Source organism: Pteropus alecto, unplaced genomic scaffold, assembly GCF_000325575.1.
Source record: "Pteropus alecto unplaced genomic scaffold, ASM32557v1 scaffold395, whole genome shotgun sequence".
NCBI classification, from domain to species: domain Eukaryota; kingdom Metazoa; phylum Chordata; class Mammalia; order Chiroptera; family Pteropodidae; genus Pteropus; species Pteropus alecto.
The window spans coordinates 1,260,536-1,278,724 of NW_006438643.1; the positions used below are offsets into that span (position 1 = coordinate 1,260,536).

The 18,189-nt window shown below is 36.7% G+C and overlaps 2 protein-coding genes across 2 annotated transcripts; both read left to right on the forward strand.

Annotated features, from left to right (window-relative positions):
• Positions 1-3,377: 3,377 nt before the first annotated feature.
• On the forward strand, positions 3,378-4,773 carry HBE1 (hemoglobin subunit epsilon 1). The gene is made up of 3 exons (XM_006915696.1): positions 3,378-3,469; positions 3,592-3,814; positions 4,645-4,773. Exons 1-3 carry the CDS (start codon positions 3,378-3,380, stop codon positions 4,771-4,773), a joined length of 444 nt encoding a protein of 147 aa, XP_006915758.1.
• Positions 4,774-14,556: 9,783 nt separating this feature from the next.
• On the forward strand, positions 14,557-15,750 carry LOC102898514 (hemoglobin subunit epsilon-2). The gene is made up of 3 exons (XM_006915697.1): positions 14,557-14,648; positions 14,770-14,992; positions 15,622-15,750. Exons 1-3 carry the CDS (start codon positions 14,557-14,559, stop codon positions 15,748-15,750), a joined length of 444 nt encoding a protein of 147 aa, XP_006915759.1.
• Positions 15,751-18,189: the final 2,439 nt, after the last annotated feature.

The following is an 18,189-nucleotide window of genomic DNA, read 5'->3' on the forward strand; positions in this document are numbered from 1 at the left end:
GAATGACTATTCCAGAGAATTAAATGACTATTCCAGAGAATTTTTCTATGTTGTTCTGAGTTCATAGGATACATCAACAGTACTATTTAAAATAAACAGAAACACTAAAAATTTCCCAGAATTTTAATCATAAAAATAATGAAGGCAATTTTACTTAATGTCAAAAGCATCAAGGAAACCAAGAAAGCAAAGCTACATTTCAAGGAGAAATGGAAAATGTATGACTTTTCTAAATTTCCAGATTTAAGCTTTAATCTTCAAGGTACATCATGTAGAAAAGTGCAATAACTGAATGCTCTAGGTTTCCATTTTCCCTTCCCAGTGAAGATTTGTCTTGCTTGATTAACATTCACACATATCTCTGGCTATGCCTTAGACATAGAGGTAAATCAAACCGCCAATGCCCATGCTGTAAGCTGCCAATTGAAAGAAATCACTCTGAGAATGAGACCCAGCTCTGGTTCAGTTACCTACAACCTTTGTGAGAGAAGATGCAGAGACAATGTTTAGAAAGTTGTAGTGTTGCCTGACCACGAATTATGGTCTATTTCCTTATTCTTTGCAATCATACCAGAAAATGCTCATTTGCTTCCTGCATTGCAGCTACAAGAATTTTTTGCTACTCATGACACCCAATTTATTTTAGGCTAATGTAACACCTAACACAACCTTTGATCACATCTATTTCTATTGTAAGAATATAAATTCAGATGCATACTGAAAGCAGACTAACTGATATCTCTCTAATCAAGAATTCCTAAGCAGCTTTTTGTACCTTCGATGGTTGATAAACCTTGTTTATAATTTTCCAATTTTAAACTTAAAAATAAAAGAACATATTGGTGGTGAAGAATAACTTTTGAAGTAATTTTTCACAGATAATACTATGAGAACCATGCAGTGAGGTCAAAGACCTATTTCATTTACTAACAATATAATTTATATAATTGTTGACACTAATAGCACCACCTAAAGATAATACAATATTTGACTCAGTGTTATTATACACGTCACAGATTAATTAACAAGATTTTAGAGACTACTTTATTTTTACCTGCTGAAAAGAGGAATCTTACATTTCTTAAAATCATGTATGACACTTATAAAAGTACAAATGCTACAGGAAATAATCTTTATATATTTCAGAGTTTCTTTTCAAAAGTACTTTTATTTAAAACTTTAAGTTATATTTTTTTTATTTTATTGATTTTTAAATTTATAAGTAAAAAATGACTTCATTACTGGTTATTTTTTTCTGAAAATTTAATCTTTCTAACATATCCTGAATAACAATGTCACTTTTCTCTCTAAACTGGGGTTTTCATCCAGGAAAGGAAGGCAATAATCATAGTATTCCATAGGAGAAATAAATAAAGTACTTCAAAATGAGCAGTCGAGATAATTGAGCTTGAATGAATAGCATTAGCTTGAATGAACAAGCATCTAAGTAATAATGAGACTATTCTTCTTAAGTAATAATGAGACTTATTCTTCTCTGTCTTACTGACTTCAGAATCAGAATTCATAAGCCTTGTATTAAGCTATAGATATGATGCCTTTCAACCTCGTAACATTTCTTTAAAGTTCTTTTACAAACCTTTAGCAAGAAGAAAGCAAAGGATAGGCCAAATTTCTGGAGACAAGCCAGCTCTGGTCTCAAAGGCCACCACTAGAAGAAGAGTTATGAGCCCTGCAATTGGTGTGAAGGCTAAGGAGGAGGATCAGCCTCATACTCTGAATTTAAGATAAAACTGGTGTCCAAGCTCTGAACTGGAAGGAGAATGAGGGTCTGCTTCATAGGGTCTGCTTCAAAGAGAGGCTTGTTTCCCAAACCCTTGGTCTTGACAGACCTGAGTCTTATTCCCTGGCTTTTGGCAATGTCTGATTCTCACACTCAAGGTCTAAGAAAAGGTCACGGTTCTCAGACTGGATCTATAGAAAATTTACCTTGGAAACTTAGAGCTCTATCTCTATGAATTAAACACACACACACACACACACACATACACACACAACTATTTACCCAAGGGCTATTCTTCATTGAGTAGCCAATTGTTTCTTGTTTATTTATTGTTATCCTACTTCAGAGATTGAATATTTTCTTTTTTGCCCTAGACTTGTCATCCTAGGCTATGTGGTCTAACTCAGGAAGTCTTTCCTGTCTTTCATAAGAGAGAAAAAGCTAGGAAACACTTGTGAGGGTCACAACCCAGGAAAACTGGTCCACTAAAGACAGATTTAATTATATACTTATATAATGCTTTTCCTTCACCATTCCTCACTATCATGTCAACTGGACACAGGTATGTAATAATAGATTGCAACTAAAAAGTTATCAGTGCAGACTCTATTTTATGAGTTCTTAGGGAAGTCCAAAGTCTTCAAAAACAAGAACTCTAGAGAAATCTGAAGCCTCTGACATCAATGGCTACAACAAACATTAAACAGACTCCAATTCCTAGGCTGATTAACATTGATTTATTTCTCAGTTTGATCAGAAAGCTTAGTTTTAAATAATTTCAGACAAAAAATAATAATAATTTCAGACTCCTCAGCTGTCTCATTAATGTAAAGATGTATAAGTAGGACAGAAAATCAAGAAGAGAGCACAGAGCAATCTCCTCCAAATAGCCCTGTAGTCTCAGAGAAATGGACAAAGAGAGGGTACCCAAGAAGTGCGGGATATAAGTTTATTCTGTCCATCCTCTCTGTGAAATCACGCTCAGGTATTGTACTTTAGGTCCTAGTCCTATTTTGGATCCCTTGCTACTCTGTTCACCTTCCTGAAGTAATCATGTATGTGTTTTGTCTCCTTCAGAAAACTAAGAACCAGAGGCTTAGTTATATGTCACTCCTTAAGAGAACTAGAACTGGTTGAGATTCTGGCACAAATGCATTTTTCTTGACCCTATTTTTGTCCTTGTCACCATCTTTAAACCAAATATTAACTGTTTTGACTGGAACTCTTTCCTTATCTTGGGCTTAGTTCCTCTCTATGGGTCTCCCTTGGAGAAGGAAAATGGGAGAGTTGGAAGTCATCCTAGAGGATGACATGGGAAGACAAGGGGGGAATGAATAAAAAATTGTGTTGAAGATGAAGGAAGAGTCAACAAAGGAATGATGTCAGAGTCAACAAAGGAAAGATGTCTCAGGAACCAAATAGATTATCACAAACCAGCATTCTTCATTGCTGACCCTTTCCTGACCTGTCTCCACCCCTGAGGGACACAGTTCAGGCTTGACCAATGATTTCCAAGTACTGCAGGGGACAAGATGCCAGAATATCAGCCATAAAGAATAAAAGGCCACCCCTCCAGCAGCAGACATACCTGCTCCTAACACTTCTGTGATCACCATAAGCTCTCAGACCTGACATCATGGTGCATTTTACTGGTGAAGAGAAGGCTGCTATCACTAATGTGTGGGGCAAAGTGAATGTTGAAGAGGCTGGAGGCGAGGCCCTGGGCAGGTAGGAACTGAGGTTCAATGCATGGGAGAGGATGGTGAATATATGCATGAAAAACTGACTAGGAAAATCTTTTAAGATTTTTGTAAGTCTGATCTTCCATTTGCCACGGTTACATCTCATAGGCTCTTGGTTGTCTACCCCTGGACTCAGAGGTTCTTTGACAACTTTGGCAACCTGTCCTCTGCCTCTGCCATAATGGGCAACCCCAAGGTCAAGGCCCATGGCAAGAAGGTGCTGACCTCCTTTGGAGATGCTATTAAGAACTTAGACAACCTCAAAAGTGCCTTTGCTAAGTTGAGTGAGCTGCACTGTGACAAGCTGCATGTGGATCCTGAGAACTTCAGGGTGAGTTCAAGAAATGTTCATGTTCTCTTTTTGTTTTTTTCACTTTGAGACAATAATAAAAGTAGAATCTTTGATTGGGAAAACTAACGAAGATCTCAGAAATTATGGGTTATGGTGTTAGGAGGGCAGATCTCCAGTGGGCATAACCAAGGCCACCTTGATTCAGGAATAGTGATAATAAAGAGTGGCAGGTAGCCTGAGTTTGCTTAAAACTTTTCAGAAACTTTTATCAGAACTGGATGTGTTTATCGTAGAGAATAACATCAAAGAACAGCAAGCTTGTTTAAGGAGGAATGGAATTTGGCTTTTGGTAGATAAAGGCCTTTCTCAAGAAAGAGAAAATGCCTTCCTTATTTTTTGTGGTTCCTGAAGTTTAGGAAGAAATTTTGGAGAAAAACATTTTAGACAGAATGTCTCAAAAATACAACTTTTTAAAAATGTGTTCAATTACTTGATGGTATTGTGACCAAGTGGAGGCTTGTACTGGCATTGGTTGGAGACTTTAACTAATGCACTCTGAGAGCCCATGAAGCTCTGAAATCCTCTGAGTACAGGAATTAGACAATTGAGAGAGGATGGGAGAGGCAAATAAAAATGGTGAAATGGGAGTGAGGGTGGGGATATAGGTAGGCAGAATGTTGAATGGAGGGCTCATAAAAAATAATTGAATGTAGGGACTAGGGACTAGTTTATTGTATAGGCATAACCTTAGGAGAAGTGTAAGGTGCAGAGGTGGCAGGAAGTATAGTTTTTAAGCCATTTTATTCTACACTTCTTTTTGGAAGCTTCTACTCAACATGCCTATTTGTCATTTTGTCTTTCACTAACAGCTCCTGGGCAACGTGCTGGTGATTATTCTGGCTTCTCATTTTGGCAAGGAATTCACCCCTGAAGTGCAAGCTGCTTGGCAGAAGCTGGTGTTGGGTGTGGCCAATGCTCTGGCCCACAAGTACCACTGAGTCCTCTTTCCAGTTCACCAGTGCTCGTTTGTGTCCCCATGCCTTCCTTCTGCACAATGGGACTGGGTTCTGGTCTTAACATCACAGCTTCTGTTTAATAAAATAAATTCTATTCAGTAATCAGAAATTAATATTGTATCTTCTCCATCTTTTACTCTTGCGTTAAAGGAGAAAAATTTCATTGGCTGAGGGGTGGGAAGAGACATAGGAAGAAATGAGAGCTCTTCCAAGAAGTGTGTATTTAGAAGGATTTTACAGGGTCTGGGAGGATGGCAAGATGGAGAAGTTTTCTGGAGTGAAGAAAGTGTTAGTTAAATCAGTAGGGACTTACAGGGCACACTGACAAAAACTGTAGAGCATAAGGAAGGAGGTGGTAAGCAGTGCTTAAGAAAAGACAAAGTAGATCTGTGGTACATGTCAGAGCTCAGTTTTGAAAGAAAATTCTTTGTAAGGATCTAAGTCTAGGTTTGGATTACTATTTTAATTTGCTCTAATGTCCATTTCAATTAGGTAGCTTGTCATATGTCTTGGGAGATTGAATTGGAGATAAAAGAATGAGTTGATGGCTGGGAGCTGTCCAGAAAAAGTCTCTATAAACCAACAATAGCCTGTACTTTCCTGAAGGGTTCCACTGTCTCACTGGGAAGCCAAGACTGAGACACACTGGTTGAATGTAACATGCACTAAAATAAAGTTGGGGTTAACACTTTGAATTTTTGGGGAATGTCAAGGGGACAAGGTTGGTGATGATGAAGTTGTGGGCAGAAGATATATTCTTTATCCCTTTGGGATCTAGATTTAGATCTAGATTTTGTCAGTTTAAGACAACTTAATTGAACATAACTTTATAATTTACACACACACACATCCGTACACACAGGTCTGGATGACTCAGTTCTTTAATAGAGGAAAGAATGACTTCCCATGACTATAAAAGCCACCTGAGCAAAATATGTGGTGATGAACAAAATATTCTTGGACTATTAATCTAGCTAAGAGTACAGAGGGTTTAGCAATTATGCCATTATCAGGATTAAATCCAATAATGGTTTCTCACGCCTTACCACTGAAGACAAGTTCTAAGTTATTAGAATTATGCTTCCTCTGAAACAATATTTTCTGCAATTCTCACCTTTACTATGTACGTAACAACCACACTTGCCTATTCTTCGTATCTCTAGCATATCAAAGGTTTGTTTACCTTCCTCAGAAGTTTGGTTTTACTATTCCAACTTTCAGACTTTCTATCCTATGTTTCCATGACATGTTACTTCTTTTCATTCTGGCCTCCACTCAAATACTACCTCCTTAAGAGAGAATATTCCTGATGTAATCCTGCCCCTCTCTCTTTAAGTTCAGATATTAATTTTCTTTATAGCAAACAATAATATCTGAAATTATCTTGTTGATTTACTTATTTATTTTCTATATCTTCCACCTCCAAATTGTAAATCTTAAAGAAAAAGTGTTTTTTCTCTTCTTCATTTATCTTAGGTCCCTAGTACAATTAGAACAATTACACCACGCAGTTATTCAACAAATGGTAATTGAGTGAATGTTTGAGAACACATGAGAATGAAGTTTGAAAAACCATGGGATGGCTTTTGTAATGAAATAACTTTATAAGTGAGGATTTAGGCAAAGTCAGAAGAAATGACATTGGGAAAATGGGAGGATAAAACAGTTATGGACAAGAAAACAATGAACCTTTGGAAGGTATTGACTCAAAAGCATAAAGTAAAGCAGGAGTTACAGATGACTATTGGATCATTGTCTGGGTTCCTGGAAATTGGAGGTGTTGTTTGCAGACTTAAGAGGTCATAGAAATCCATTAGCCTGAGGAGGACTAATTAAGATTCATTCACTTGCAAAGGGTCTTCAGAGGCTCAGAAGCCAACCTCTGAGCCATGTTCCAAGGCCAGGTTCTACAAACCGAACCCAGTAGGATTATCAAATATAGTCAAAAAATCTATACACTCATCACACAGACCTCCTGTTTTTAAAAAGACACTAATCTGGGGTCCCTGCAGGCTCGGTATCCCATAACTCTGTACCAATAAAAATGTACCCTACATACCCTTAGGTTGTGAGAGGTCACAAATAATTATGGATATAACTGGAAAATAACTACTGATATCTTGATGAATCTCATCCCCCTAGACTTTGTTATCCCCATCAATGATCAGATATAGGCAGCACAAGACATCATGAAGACTAAAAGGATTTCACCTATATCATTATAATTTAAGGCAAGTGAATAAGTTAGAGGATAAACTAATTTGAAGATAGAGGTATCCTCTAATAAATATGTACAGGTAACTTCTTAATATACTTTTTAAAATATGATCTTCAGTTTTGGACACAGGAGCAAATAACCAAGCCAGATTTCCAAAGCTTCAGACACTGCATTTCTTGGGTGTGGTAAGTTGCCCCTTTTTTTCCTTCATTTCACTGATTTCTGATCTTCAAAAAGAATCCTTTTGGTTTTGCCTCAAATTTTTATCTCTCTTTCACGTTAAGTCTTTCTCATTTCCCTAAGAACAGATAATAGCCTCTGAACTATATCAAGTAGACTGAAAGGATGACTTCTCTAGAAGCAGAAAATCAGCTCTAATGTATTGAGTTGAACTCTTTAGATTTGAATACACTTAGAGGTGGATTCTTAGGGTTATTTTTTAAAGGTTTTATTTCAGGGGGGAAAAAGCAGACTTGCTTCCTGGAGCTCTAAATGCAGAAGTAATAGACTCTGAGAGAAAAATAGAAAATGAACCATTCTCTTTTTCACTAGAAGTGTGCCCTGTCTAGTCCTATAAATGTTTGTTTGAGATGCATGAGACCAAAGAGGCTTAAGTCACAGGAACAGTTTGTTGCATGTGGAATATTGTCAATGAAGAATACCTCTGCCTGATTAGAAATGAGAAAAAGTTAAACACAGCAAAACAGTGTATATCTACCACCCACCAGAGGCAATTCTCTTAATCAGTAGCCCATATCATAGAATTTTCTACTACTCTCTGCATTGAACACGTGAGCACTCTTCTCCCCCAGCATGTAAACACCTGTATTTTCTCAAATGAACTGGTAGATGTATGGAATCTGCCATACATCTGTTGTCTAAAAGATATTCCAGAGGGAGTATCTTTTGCTCAGATAAGTACACTGACTATTAAATGGACTAAAAAACACTGGTGTAACATCCAGTTTACCTAGTTTTTTCCTAGCCTGTTTCTTTTTGATGTTAAATAGAGACATTTATTACTATTTTTAAAAGTGTTAAATTGTGCATTCAAGATAAACTTAAGAGAATTGGAAACTACTGGCCTTTTCTCAGTGTTGTCAATTGTACTGATGGGGAACCATCCCCAAGACATAAGAACTCACAGCCTTGGTTAGAAACTGAGCATCTCCTGCTAGTTCTATGACTTGAGATATATTACTAAATACATTAAGCCCTCATTTCCTTATCATGCTCATCAAAGATTATTTTGTGAGAGTTAAATAAATTAATAAATGTAACATCTTCAGTACATTACTTGGAACATAATAAGCTCTCTTTCTAAATGTTGATAATTAATTTTCTACATAATTTTCATCTTTTAATGGTAATGCTTATGTCCTCCATGTACTCTACCTATTTAGATGTATATTTATTTATGTATTCATAAATATATATATTTTTTGTTCCTAATGATAGAGTTTTTATTTTATATTTAGCTATAAGAATAGCTATGACTATTTAAGCCAATTGAGCTTTGTTGGAAATAAAATGTGGTTTCTGAGGAAATGGTAAATTCAAAGCCTGAATTTCAAGAATCAGCATGCCAGGTCTAGATGAAAGAGAAGAAATGAGTCATTTTAGAACAGAAGTGTAATATAATCAAATTTGGAAAGCAGTTGGAAAAACTGGGTGATGAAAGGAAGGAAGTTAGTGTTATATGCAATAGAAACAGTCAAAATTATTACCAAGAGAGTGAGTATGAATAAAGAGTTTTAGGAAAATTGATACATGTATGAGGATATAACTGATCATAGAAGAAAGAGTCTAGTCTTGGGTATGGTCATAAGAGCTTGATGTGAGTTTAAAGAAGTGATTGGGTAAAAGACTTGACTTTAGCAGCAGCAATGAAACTAAGATTTAAAGAAATGCAGAAAAGGACAGTTAGGGCAAAGATTCAGCAAGACTCACAAACTGATTAATAATTAGTTGGGAAGTCATGGATGACAGTTAGGTTCCCTGTCTGGTGAATAAGAAAGAAGGAAATCTATTGACGGAATGAAAAATGACCAGATATCCCTTCTTTGGAGCTGGAAATGAACACAGCTGCCCTTAGAGCAATGGTTTCAAACCTCAGAGCTTTGAAGAAGTTTCTAGAATGCTCAGACAGACTCAAGAAATAGCTAATAGTTTTTAGAAGACTTACTCTTTTTTCTACCCCTATTTCACTGATCTTTACTACTAAAATTTCTTTCACGGAATCTTTCCCTTATGTGTCTACCCCAAAGACTTTTCCTAAAGCTATCTTCTTGGATAGGAGCACATAGGACCATGGCTGCTACAATTTAACAGCTTTTGGAGTTTCTTAGCATTTTTATACATCCCTCAATCACTTACAACTCACTAAGCAGAATAAACAAGTCACTGATGCACAATTAGCATTCTATCACACACACTTAATGCACATTACACAGTTTCTGTAAGGCATTGACCATTGAATCCTATATTTGTCCTATTTTCTGCTTGTTTTAGATATGACTTCATTATGAAAATTAAAGTGACAGGATTCCTTCTTTCCTGTGTTTTTTATTATTTATTTCTTACCTGAGCAATCACCTTCCTCCATTGCCCCTTCTCTGCTGTCCTCATAGATTATTTATGAACATGTACACACACACAGGTGTTCAAGACCAGGATATTTAATATTTTATGGACTTTAATATTTATCAATAGTCTATTAAAGCCACCTGAGCAAAGCAGTTAGTAATAAACAAGACATTCTTGCAATATTAATCTAGACAAAATTATAAATGAATTAGAAATGGTGTAATTATCATGATTATAATTCCCTATTGGCTTCTCTCCATCATTGAAGATAATCTTAAAGAGATTAAGCAGCTGTTACTTATGTAACATCATCTCTGGCCACTTCCTTCTTTACTATTTATATATCAGCTCCATTGACTCACTATGTATCCCTCTAATATACCAGATATGTATGTGTCTATGCATGTGGTGTGTGTGTGTGTGTGTTTTCCTGCCTTAGAGGTTTACATTTGCTATCCCAACTTCCAGAAACTTTCTTTCTTAATATCCTCCCATGGTAGGCATCTTCATGTCATTATGGTCTCAGTTCAAATATACCCCCTTAAAGAGATTATTGCTTACATAATTGAGTCCCACTCACATCACATATATTAATTTTCCTCACAGCAAATAATAATATATAAAATTATTTTGCTGATTGATTTACTTATTCATTCTATATATCTTCCACTCTACAGAATATAATTCCATGAGACCAGTTTCTTTCTCTGAATTATCTTAAATCACCAGTACATAGAGCAATTGATTATGCAAAGTAGCTCAATATATTTGCCAAAAGAATATTTGAAAACACTTTACATGATTTTTGTGAAGAACCAGATTTAAAATTGAGAGTTCAGGCAATGTCGGTAAGAGTGACATGGGAAGAATAGAAGAATAAAACAGCTGTGGACAGGAGGAATCAACAAGCCTTTGAAAGACGTTAACTTGAAAGCAAAGAGAAAGTCAGTGGTTACAGATGATTGTTGGAATCACTGTCTGATTTCTGGGCCCGTGAGGAGGTTGTTTACAGACAGAGAAACCAAAGAAGTCCTTTGGCTTGAAGGAGGGTGATTAAGAATCACATTCACTTCTTAAGGCTTTCAGAGAATTGGCCACCAGCCTCTGAGTTATCCTACTAGGAGAGACTCCACACTGATTCTATCACACATGGTGAAATATCTGTCTACATTCATCTGACAAAGCTTTACTCTTAAAGAGACTCTATTCTGAGTTCTCTTCAGGTTCTGTGCTCTACACCTTTATTCCAATATAATTGTCACCACTCCATCCTTAGGGTGTGAGAATTCACAAAATTTCCGCTTATAACTATGAAATACTTGTTGAGATGTTGATAAATTTTATCCTCCTGGCCTTTAAGCTTTTCTCAAGTCTGTCAATGACCTGCCAAAGCTTTGCATGAGATCGTAAGAATTGAAAGAATTTTGCCTGAAATATTATGAATTTAGGTGATCTGATATGTTAGGAGAAAAATAATTTAAAGATAGAGGTTCCCTCTAATCAAATTCACAGGTAACTTCTTATTTATTTATTTATTTATTTAAATTATTTTCAAGTTTACAGTACAATGGTTTGACATCTATATAGTTCATAAAACTATATGATTCTCTCCCTCCTCCCCTGGCCCTCCACCTAGCCAACATATTAATGCTAACTGCATTCCCTATGCCATACTCCCCATCCCAGTGACCATCTATCAACTACTTTGTACTTCTTTAATCCTTTTTCTCAAAAAATTAAAAGCGGATATACCTTTTGACTCAGCAATTGTACTTCTGGGTATTTATCCAAAAAAAATTAAAACAATAATTCATAAAGATCTATGCACCCCAATATTCATGGCAGCACAATTTACAATAGCCTAGATATGGAAGCAACCTAAATGCCCATTTACAGATGATTGGATAAAGAAATTATGGTTTATATATACAATGGAATATTACTCAGCCATTAAAAAATGAAATTCTACCGTTTGCAATGACATGGATGGACATGGTAACTTCTTAATCTGCATTTTTATTTGATCAGCAGGTCTCTAGTCTTATGGACAAATAATCAAGCCAGCTTTCTAAAGGTTTAGGACTTCTGATCAGATCTGAAGATCTGATCATGCATCACTCTCAACAAGGAAAATAATTAATAAGAATCCTACCTCTGTCACATTAAAAGTGTGTCCTGTCAAAAACTGCAGTGAATTAGAAATAAAGTTACCTAAAGTGTAATGCTATCCTAGATATGACTCTGTGGACTACTAGTTAAGGAAAAAAGAATCTCTGCCCCTTTAAAGTTGTTTCACAAATAAACAAGAGAAAGTAAAGAAGGTGCTTCCTGGTGTTAGTTCTTGGACTAAGACTAGTTGAAAAGTGGACCCAGCAAGGAACAGCTTTATTTTTTAAAATAATAATAAAAGCAATAGTAGTAGTAATACTGATGATGATTATGATGATGGTGATGATAGTGATGATGATGATGTTCTGCTAAGAATTCTTCTGTAATTGTCTTTAGTTATATTTGATTCACATGCTATTAAGTATGTGAGAACCCCAGGGATTATGTGTTGAGCTGTGAGTGTGTGCATGAGCAAGCTCCCCATTCAATTTTCACGTGAAGTAGCGATTTTGACAAGAAAATAAAACAACAGGATGATGAAAGAAATACACACTTGGGACATAAACAGAGAGGGAACATACACTTGGGGGACAAAAACTTGAAAGGAACATACACTTGGGAGTTTTTCAAGTTAAAGATATGGGAGAGTTTTGATGGGAGAGAATGAGCACCAAGGGACAAGAACTCCTCAGAACTAGTCAATTTTGTGGGTCTGAGTGAAAACTTCAGTGAAAGCAAAGGATCTAGATTGGGGTAGTGTACCAATGTGGGGATTCAGTAGAGAAAATTTAACCCTTAAGAGGGTAAAGTCCAGGAAAAAATTCTAATTTAATTTTACTTATATAGGAACACATTTTCTAAAAGTAGCTCATTTGTTACAAGCCCTTGTGAGGATAGATTAAGGATGAAAGGGGATGGAGACCAGAGTAGGCAGTAACTTTTTTCAAAGTCAACTCCAAAGAATTGATCCTATGGTTTGAGTGGTGAGAACTGCCTATATTAAAGTGATTGCATGCCATCAGGAGAGGCAGTGCCCAAGTGTGCAGCTGGCTACAGCATTACCAGAAAGAGAGATCATTATAAACTGCTCAAAGAGATGGGGCTTTATGTGGAGGAAATGACACAGAAGAGTCTCAGAAGCCAGTTTAGAGCATCAGATCAGCACTGTGAGATCAACAACAACAAAAAAGAAATTGCATGGAGTAGTTAGGAAGGACAGCTCTCAGGAGATTTTGTATGACTAGAAGTTAATACTTGTTTACATGCAAGAGTGTAATGAGATGGACAGGAAAGTTAGGAAGATGAGCCTAGCTGTGGGTGCTGAGTAGATTAGAGACCATGTTAATGTCAGGTTTACCAATCTCTAATTTCACATGCCTTAGAACAAAATATCCACTCCACTCTCCTGTACCCAAATAAGGTTGGCGTTCATCTCTTCAACTTTGCTTCCTCCCACTCTTCCCTTAATATTTTTACTCTACCCTCTTGTCACATTAGAAATGTGTCCTGTCAAAAACTGCAGTGAATTAGAGATAAAGTTATGTAAAGTAGAGTAGCATCCCAGGTATGACTCTATCATGGTAAACTAGCTTTTGGCACCTTAACAATTCTTTTCCACATTACATTTAAGTCACGTGCAAGCTGAATAGATAAAAGTTTATTACTATATAAGATAGACAGCATTTCATTTGTAAAAATAAAACTCGATTCTAATATATTGGGCTAAACTCTTTAAATTTTAGACCACCTCTGTAAATACACATGGAGATTATAAAAACTGTATGACTTTATTTGTAAGATTGATCTCAGGGAGAAAGAATTCTAGAACTCAAAATGTGGGAGCAATAACCTCTGAGAGAGAAATAAAAAAAAGTGTGTCCTTTCCCACTTGAAATGTGTCCTGTCTAGTCCTATAAATTCTTGTATGAGATGCATAAGACAAAAATACCTTTGATCACGATAGGAGTAGTGTGTGGCATACTGTCAGTGAAGATTGCCTCTGCCCAATTAGATATGAGGAAAAGTTAAACACAGCAAGCAACATAGCTAGAGACAAGTCCCTTAATCTATAGCCATTTCCATGGAGTCTTCTAATACTTCTTTCATGGAACACAGGAACACCTATTTTCCCTAACACTCAATTGTGTATTCTCTGACACAAGTGAGTAGATACATGATATTGGCCAGAGACATTTGTCCATACAATTAGAGTGAAAAAATTTTGTTCAGACAAGTGTATATATTATTAATACAACTCACCAACAATGGAGTGACGCTCGATTCTTCTCTAAATTACTCAATTCTTATCTGTTCTGTTTCCAAACTGATGCTGGATTGAGGTCTTTTTCCTGTTCACAAGAACTATGAAAGTATGAACCCTATCTAAGCTTTAGAAAAATTGGTAACCAAGTCAAACTGTGGCTTCTTCCATACCCTAGGTAAACAATAGAATAATGTCTTGTAAGCATCTGACATAATACCCAACAGATTTCTAATTCTTACCCTTCCTGATTCTATTTGTGTCTCATCGTCAGCCTATAGGTCACCAGGGATAGTGGTGGTGGGGAGCTTGAGATATGAATTGCAAAGTACATAGGAGGGGAGAGAACAGCAGAATCCCCCTGATAGAGCTGCCTAACACTATCAGCAACACAAATGTCCATCTTGCTGACCGTTTCCTTGTCCAAACCCCACCCCTGGTGGTGACAAAACACCATTGACCAATAGTCTTATTTCATTGGAAGAAACAGGGGTCTGGGGGCCAAAAATGAGGAATAAAAGGCCACATAGAGAAGCAGTAGCACAGACTAGCTTCTGGCTCAACTGTGATCACCAGAAAGCTCCCAGACACCATGGTGAATTTTACTGCTGAGGAGAAGGCTGCTATTGCTAGCCTGTGGGCCAAGGTGAATGTGGAGGTAGCCGGAGGCGAGATCCTGGGAAGGTAGGCATTGGTGGCTAGGGAAGGGGTCAGAAAGGCAGAAAGTGTTCCTGAAAGAGTGATTGGTCTGATTTCTTACATACTCTGACTTCTCATCTGGTCTGTGACTATGTTCATCCCATAGGCTGCTGGTTGTCTACCCATGGACCCAGAGGTTCTTTGACAATTTTGGCAACTTATCTTCTGAAACTGCAATAATGGGCAACCCCAAGGTCAAGGTTCATGGCAAGAAGGTGCTGACTTCCTTTGGAAATGCTATTAAGCATATGGATGACCTCAAGGGCACTTTTTCTCACCTAAGTGAGCTGCACTGTGACAGGCTGCATGTGGATCCTGAGAACTTCAAAGTGAGTTCTGGGCATGCTTGTGTTTTCTGCTTTCAATCTAGATATTTGTGTCATCTATATGTTAAGAAACATTGGCACTGAAGCCTTATTCTATAGAGATATTTTTGGGAAGTAATACTTCAGGACACAGCTAGATTTTGGCAGTTAGGTTGTTTCAAACATCATAGGTAAAACCAAGTAGAATAATAGCTATGACTAGTGGAGACAACTGGCCATTTGATATTACTGAAACAATACATGTTGTGAAGAGCACTGGCCAAAATTGAGTTAAATGTTTTTGGCCAGACAATACAAATTTAGCCATGGATTCTTTTGGTTCATACTTTCATAGTTCTTGTAAACAGGAAAAAGACCTCAATCCAGCATCAGTTTGGAAACAGAACAGATAAGAATTGAGTAATTTAGAGAAGAATCGAGCGTCACTCCATTGTTGGTGAGTTGTATTAATAATATATACACTTGTCTGAACAAAATTTTTTCACTCTAATTGAAAAGAATCCATGGCTAAATTTGAAAGGTGCTTAGACTTATCAGGGCGGAAACTAGAGTTGTATCTATTGTTGCAAAACCAGCTTGAGGACTTCTCTTTACTATGTACTATTTTCTTTTTGTCCCCACTCTCTCCGCAGCTCCTTGGCAACATGATATTGATTGCCTTGGCAACCCAGTTCAGCAGAGAGTTTACCCCACAGATGCAGGCTGCATGGCAGAAGCTGACAGCTGCTGTGGCTAATGCTCTGGCCTACAAGTACCATTGAGTTGCCTGTCTGACTCTGTTGGTGCCTACCAGAGGGGGCCCTGTGTTCGGAGAGTTCATCTCCTGGGGACTAAAGGGCAATGCCCTGCCTCTAGAATTAACCCCTATATGCTAAAAATGAAATAAAAATTATAAACAATATCTTTGTCTTTTCTATCTCTCTTAACCTTTTATGTTGATTCAGCTTTAAAAAAAAAAAAAAAGCACTCCTACAGGAATGGAAGTTTTGGAGAGATTGGGAGTTCGGAGAGGATAGAAAAGAGACTCTTCTGAGATTCTACAAATACGAGTATCTTCAATGGGGTAGTTACTCCTAGAAAGAGAAAGTAGATTCCTGAGTTGGGCAATGTCTTTAGAAAAAGGAGGCAATAGAGATACTCTTCAGACATGCAATAAGATGGTGGATCATGAGTGGGGGCATATTAGGATTCACAGTGTGGATATTATATATGCTCTTATTTGTATAAACTCAGGATAGAGATCTTGGGGGCCTATAGTTTACTTCTGTTAAAAATACGAAACATATTTCTATCAGCTATAATACAGTGAATTTGGGGCTAAAACTTTCCCTAGTATCTTCAATAGTATTTTTGCAGGAACCATCACTAAGGCATATGAAGTGACTGCCTTGCTTTTAATCTGTTTCATCTGCTAGTTCTGTGACATGAAACATACTTCTAATTCCATTAAGCCTTTGTTAGAAAGAAAAGTTCATTTATATGGAAAAATGACAAATCTTGGAACCAGAAACAGAAGAGAAATTGGCCCTTTAAAAGCAGTGAGTGGTATAAAATTAGAGAAGCTGCTAGAGAGACCAAAGAAAAGCAGGAAAAGATGCTATCGTTAGAAGCAAAAAGAGCCCGTGAAGTTTCTTGAATGTGACGGGGACATAATAAATAGGAAATTTTAGGAAAAATGATCCATGTGTTGGTATAGAACTAAAAAGACAGGGTCTAACTTGGGTATAGCTAGAGGAGTTTGGCGAGAATATAGTGAAATGGTGGGGAAAGAACTAACTTTGACAGGAGCAATGAAACTAAAAAAAAAAAACAATTAAGAGGCCATTGTGGCAAATATTCTGAAGGACTTGGTACATAGTAAAATAGAGAATGGAGATCACAGATGATAGCCAGTTTTCCTGTCTGGTGAATGAAAAGAAGGAAATCTATAGAGAGAACAGAAAATACCTACAAGTCTCTTGTTTAGAGCTGGCAATGACCACGGCCACTTTCGTAGCAATCACTTTAAATTCCTGCACCCAGGTTCCTAGCATAGAGGTGAAAAGCCAGGGCTTTGGGATTAACAAACAAAGATCAAATTACATCCCCATCACCTTGCAAAGTTTACTTTACTTTATTTTTTTCAGAATTAATTTTCTCATTTGTAAAATGAGATAATCATTTGTACTTCACAAGTTCCAAGGTTTCAAGAAGATATTTGTAAAATCTATTGTCTGTTATTTTTTTAAAGGATAGTGGTGATGGTTAATGCAATGCCCTGTGACTTGTTTCTCTGTGCCCTGTTTCATTGTATATTTTTGACCTGATTGTATTCTTTCTGAACCTCAGACCCATAAATCTATTTGCTTAATATCCTATTTTGGATTGCTCAAGAGTGCATCAAATACAATGTGTCCAAGAGTGAACTCCTTATCTTCTCCTAACATAGTCCTGCTAATTTACCCCTCTTTTGTTCTCCATGTCAGTGATTTAACACATCATTCATTGTTTATGCCTGATAATAAAGGTGACATTTTTACTTCAACCTTACTACACTATCATCCTATTTGTCTCTCATTTACTCTATCCCTAAATCCACCTGTATACTGAAGCCAGAATACTTCTTGAAAAATACAAATCAAATCATGTTACCCACTTCCTTGAAATTTTCAATAGTTTTTGTTGGCTTTCAGGTTTAAAAAAATAATCTGTAACAGAGTTTAAAGATCATTCATGCCATGCCTCTTTTGTACCTTTCTATTGTATATTATCCACCCCCTTGTGATCTGAATTAGTCATACGGCCCAACTTTTTATATATAAACCATATACTTAGAATTATTGTCTCTGGTTACTTTTAATCAATATTATTGAGACTAGACATCACTTGTAAAATTCTTAATCTTTTAGCAGGAAATGAAATGGGATATCTCTTCAGAGTTAATCTTTTTAGTAAACCTAGTTAAGTTTTCTTCCCTCCTTTATTTGGAAAAATGCCCTCTCCCTCAAATCTTGATAATTGCCCTGGCGACTTGTCCTCTGGCTATTGATAAGGGTCATCAGTCCATTTAGCCAGGCAGGGCCCTTAGAGTCTGAGTGGGGGGAAAACTTTAAGCCAAAGGTCTTTCTTTTTACTCTTTAACAAACGTATTAACCAAGACTGTTTCCCTTTACTCACTTAATAGGCAAATCAATAATAGAAATTAATAGATGTATGATTTA

Bases quoted from the DNA above. Each gene is read 5' to 3' on its own strand.
- HBE1 (XM_006915696.1), top strand. From the start codon at position 3,378: ATGGTGCATTTTACTGGTGAAGAGAAGGCTGCTATCACTAATGTGTGG. The intron at 3,470-3,591 runs GTAGGAACTGAG...TACATCTCATAG, and splicing joins GGAGGCGAGGCCCTGGGCAG to GCTCTTGGTTGTCTACCCCT. The intron at 3,815-4,644 runs GTGAGTTCAAGA...TTTCACTAACAG, and splicing joins TGGATCCTGAGAACTTCAGG to CTCCTGGGCAACGTGCTGGT.
- LOC102898514 (XM_006915697.1), top strand. From the start codon at position 14,557: ATGGTGAATTTTACTGCTGAGGAGAAGGCTGCTATTGCTAGCCTGTGG. The intron at 14,649-14,769 runs GTAGGCATTGGT...TTCATCCCATAG, and splicing joins GGAGGCGAGATCCTGGGAAG to GCTGCTGGTTGTCTACCCAT. The intron at 14,993-15,621 runs GTGAGTTCTGGG...CTCTCTCCGCAG, and splicing joins TGGATCCTGAGAACTTCAAA to CTCCTTGGCAACATGATATT.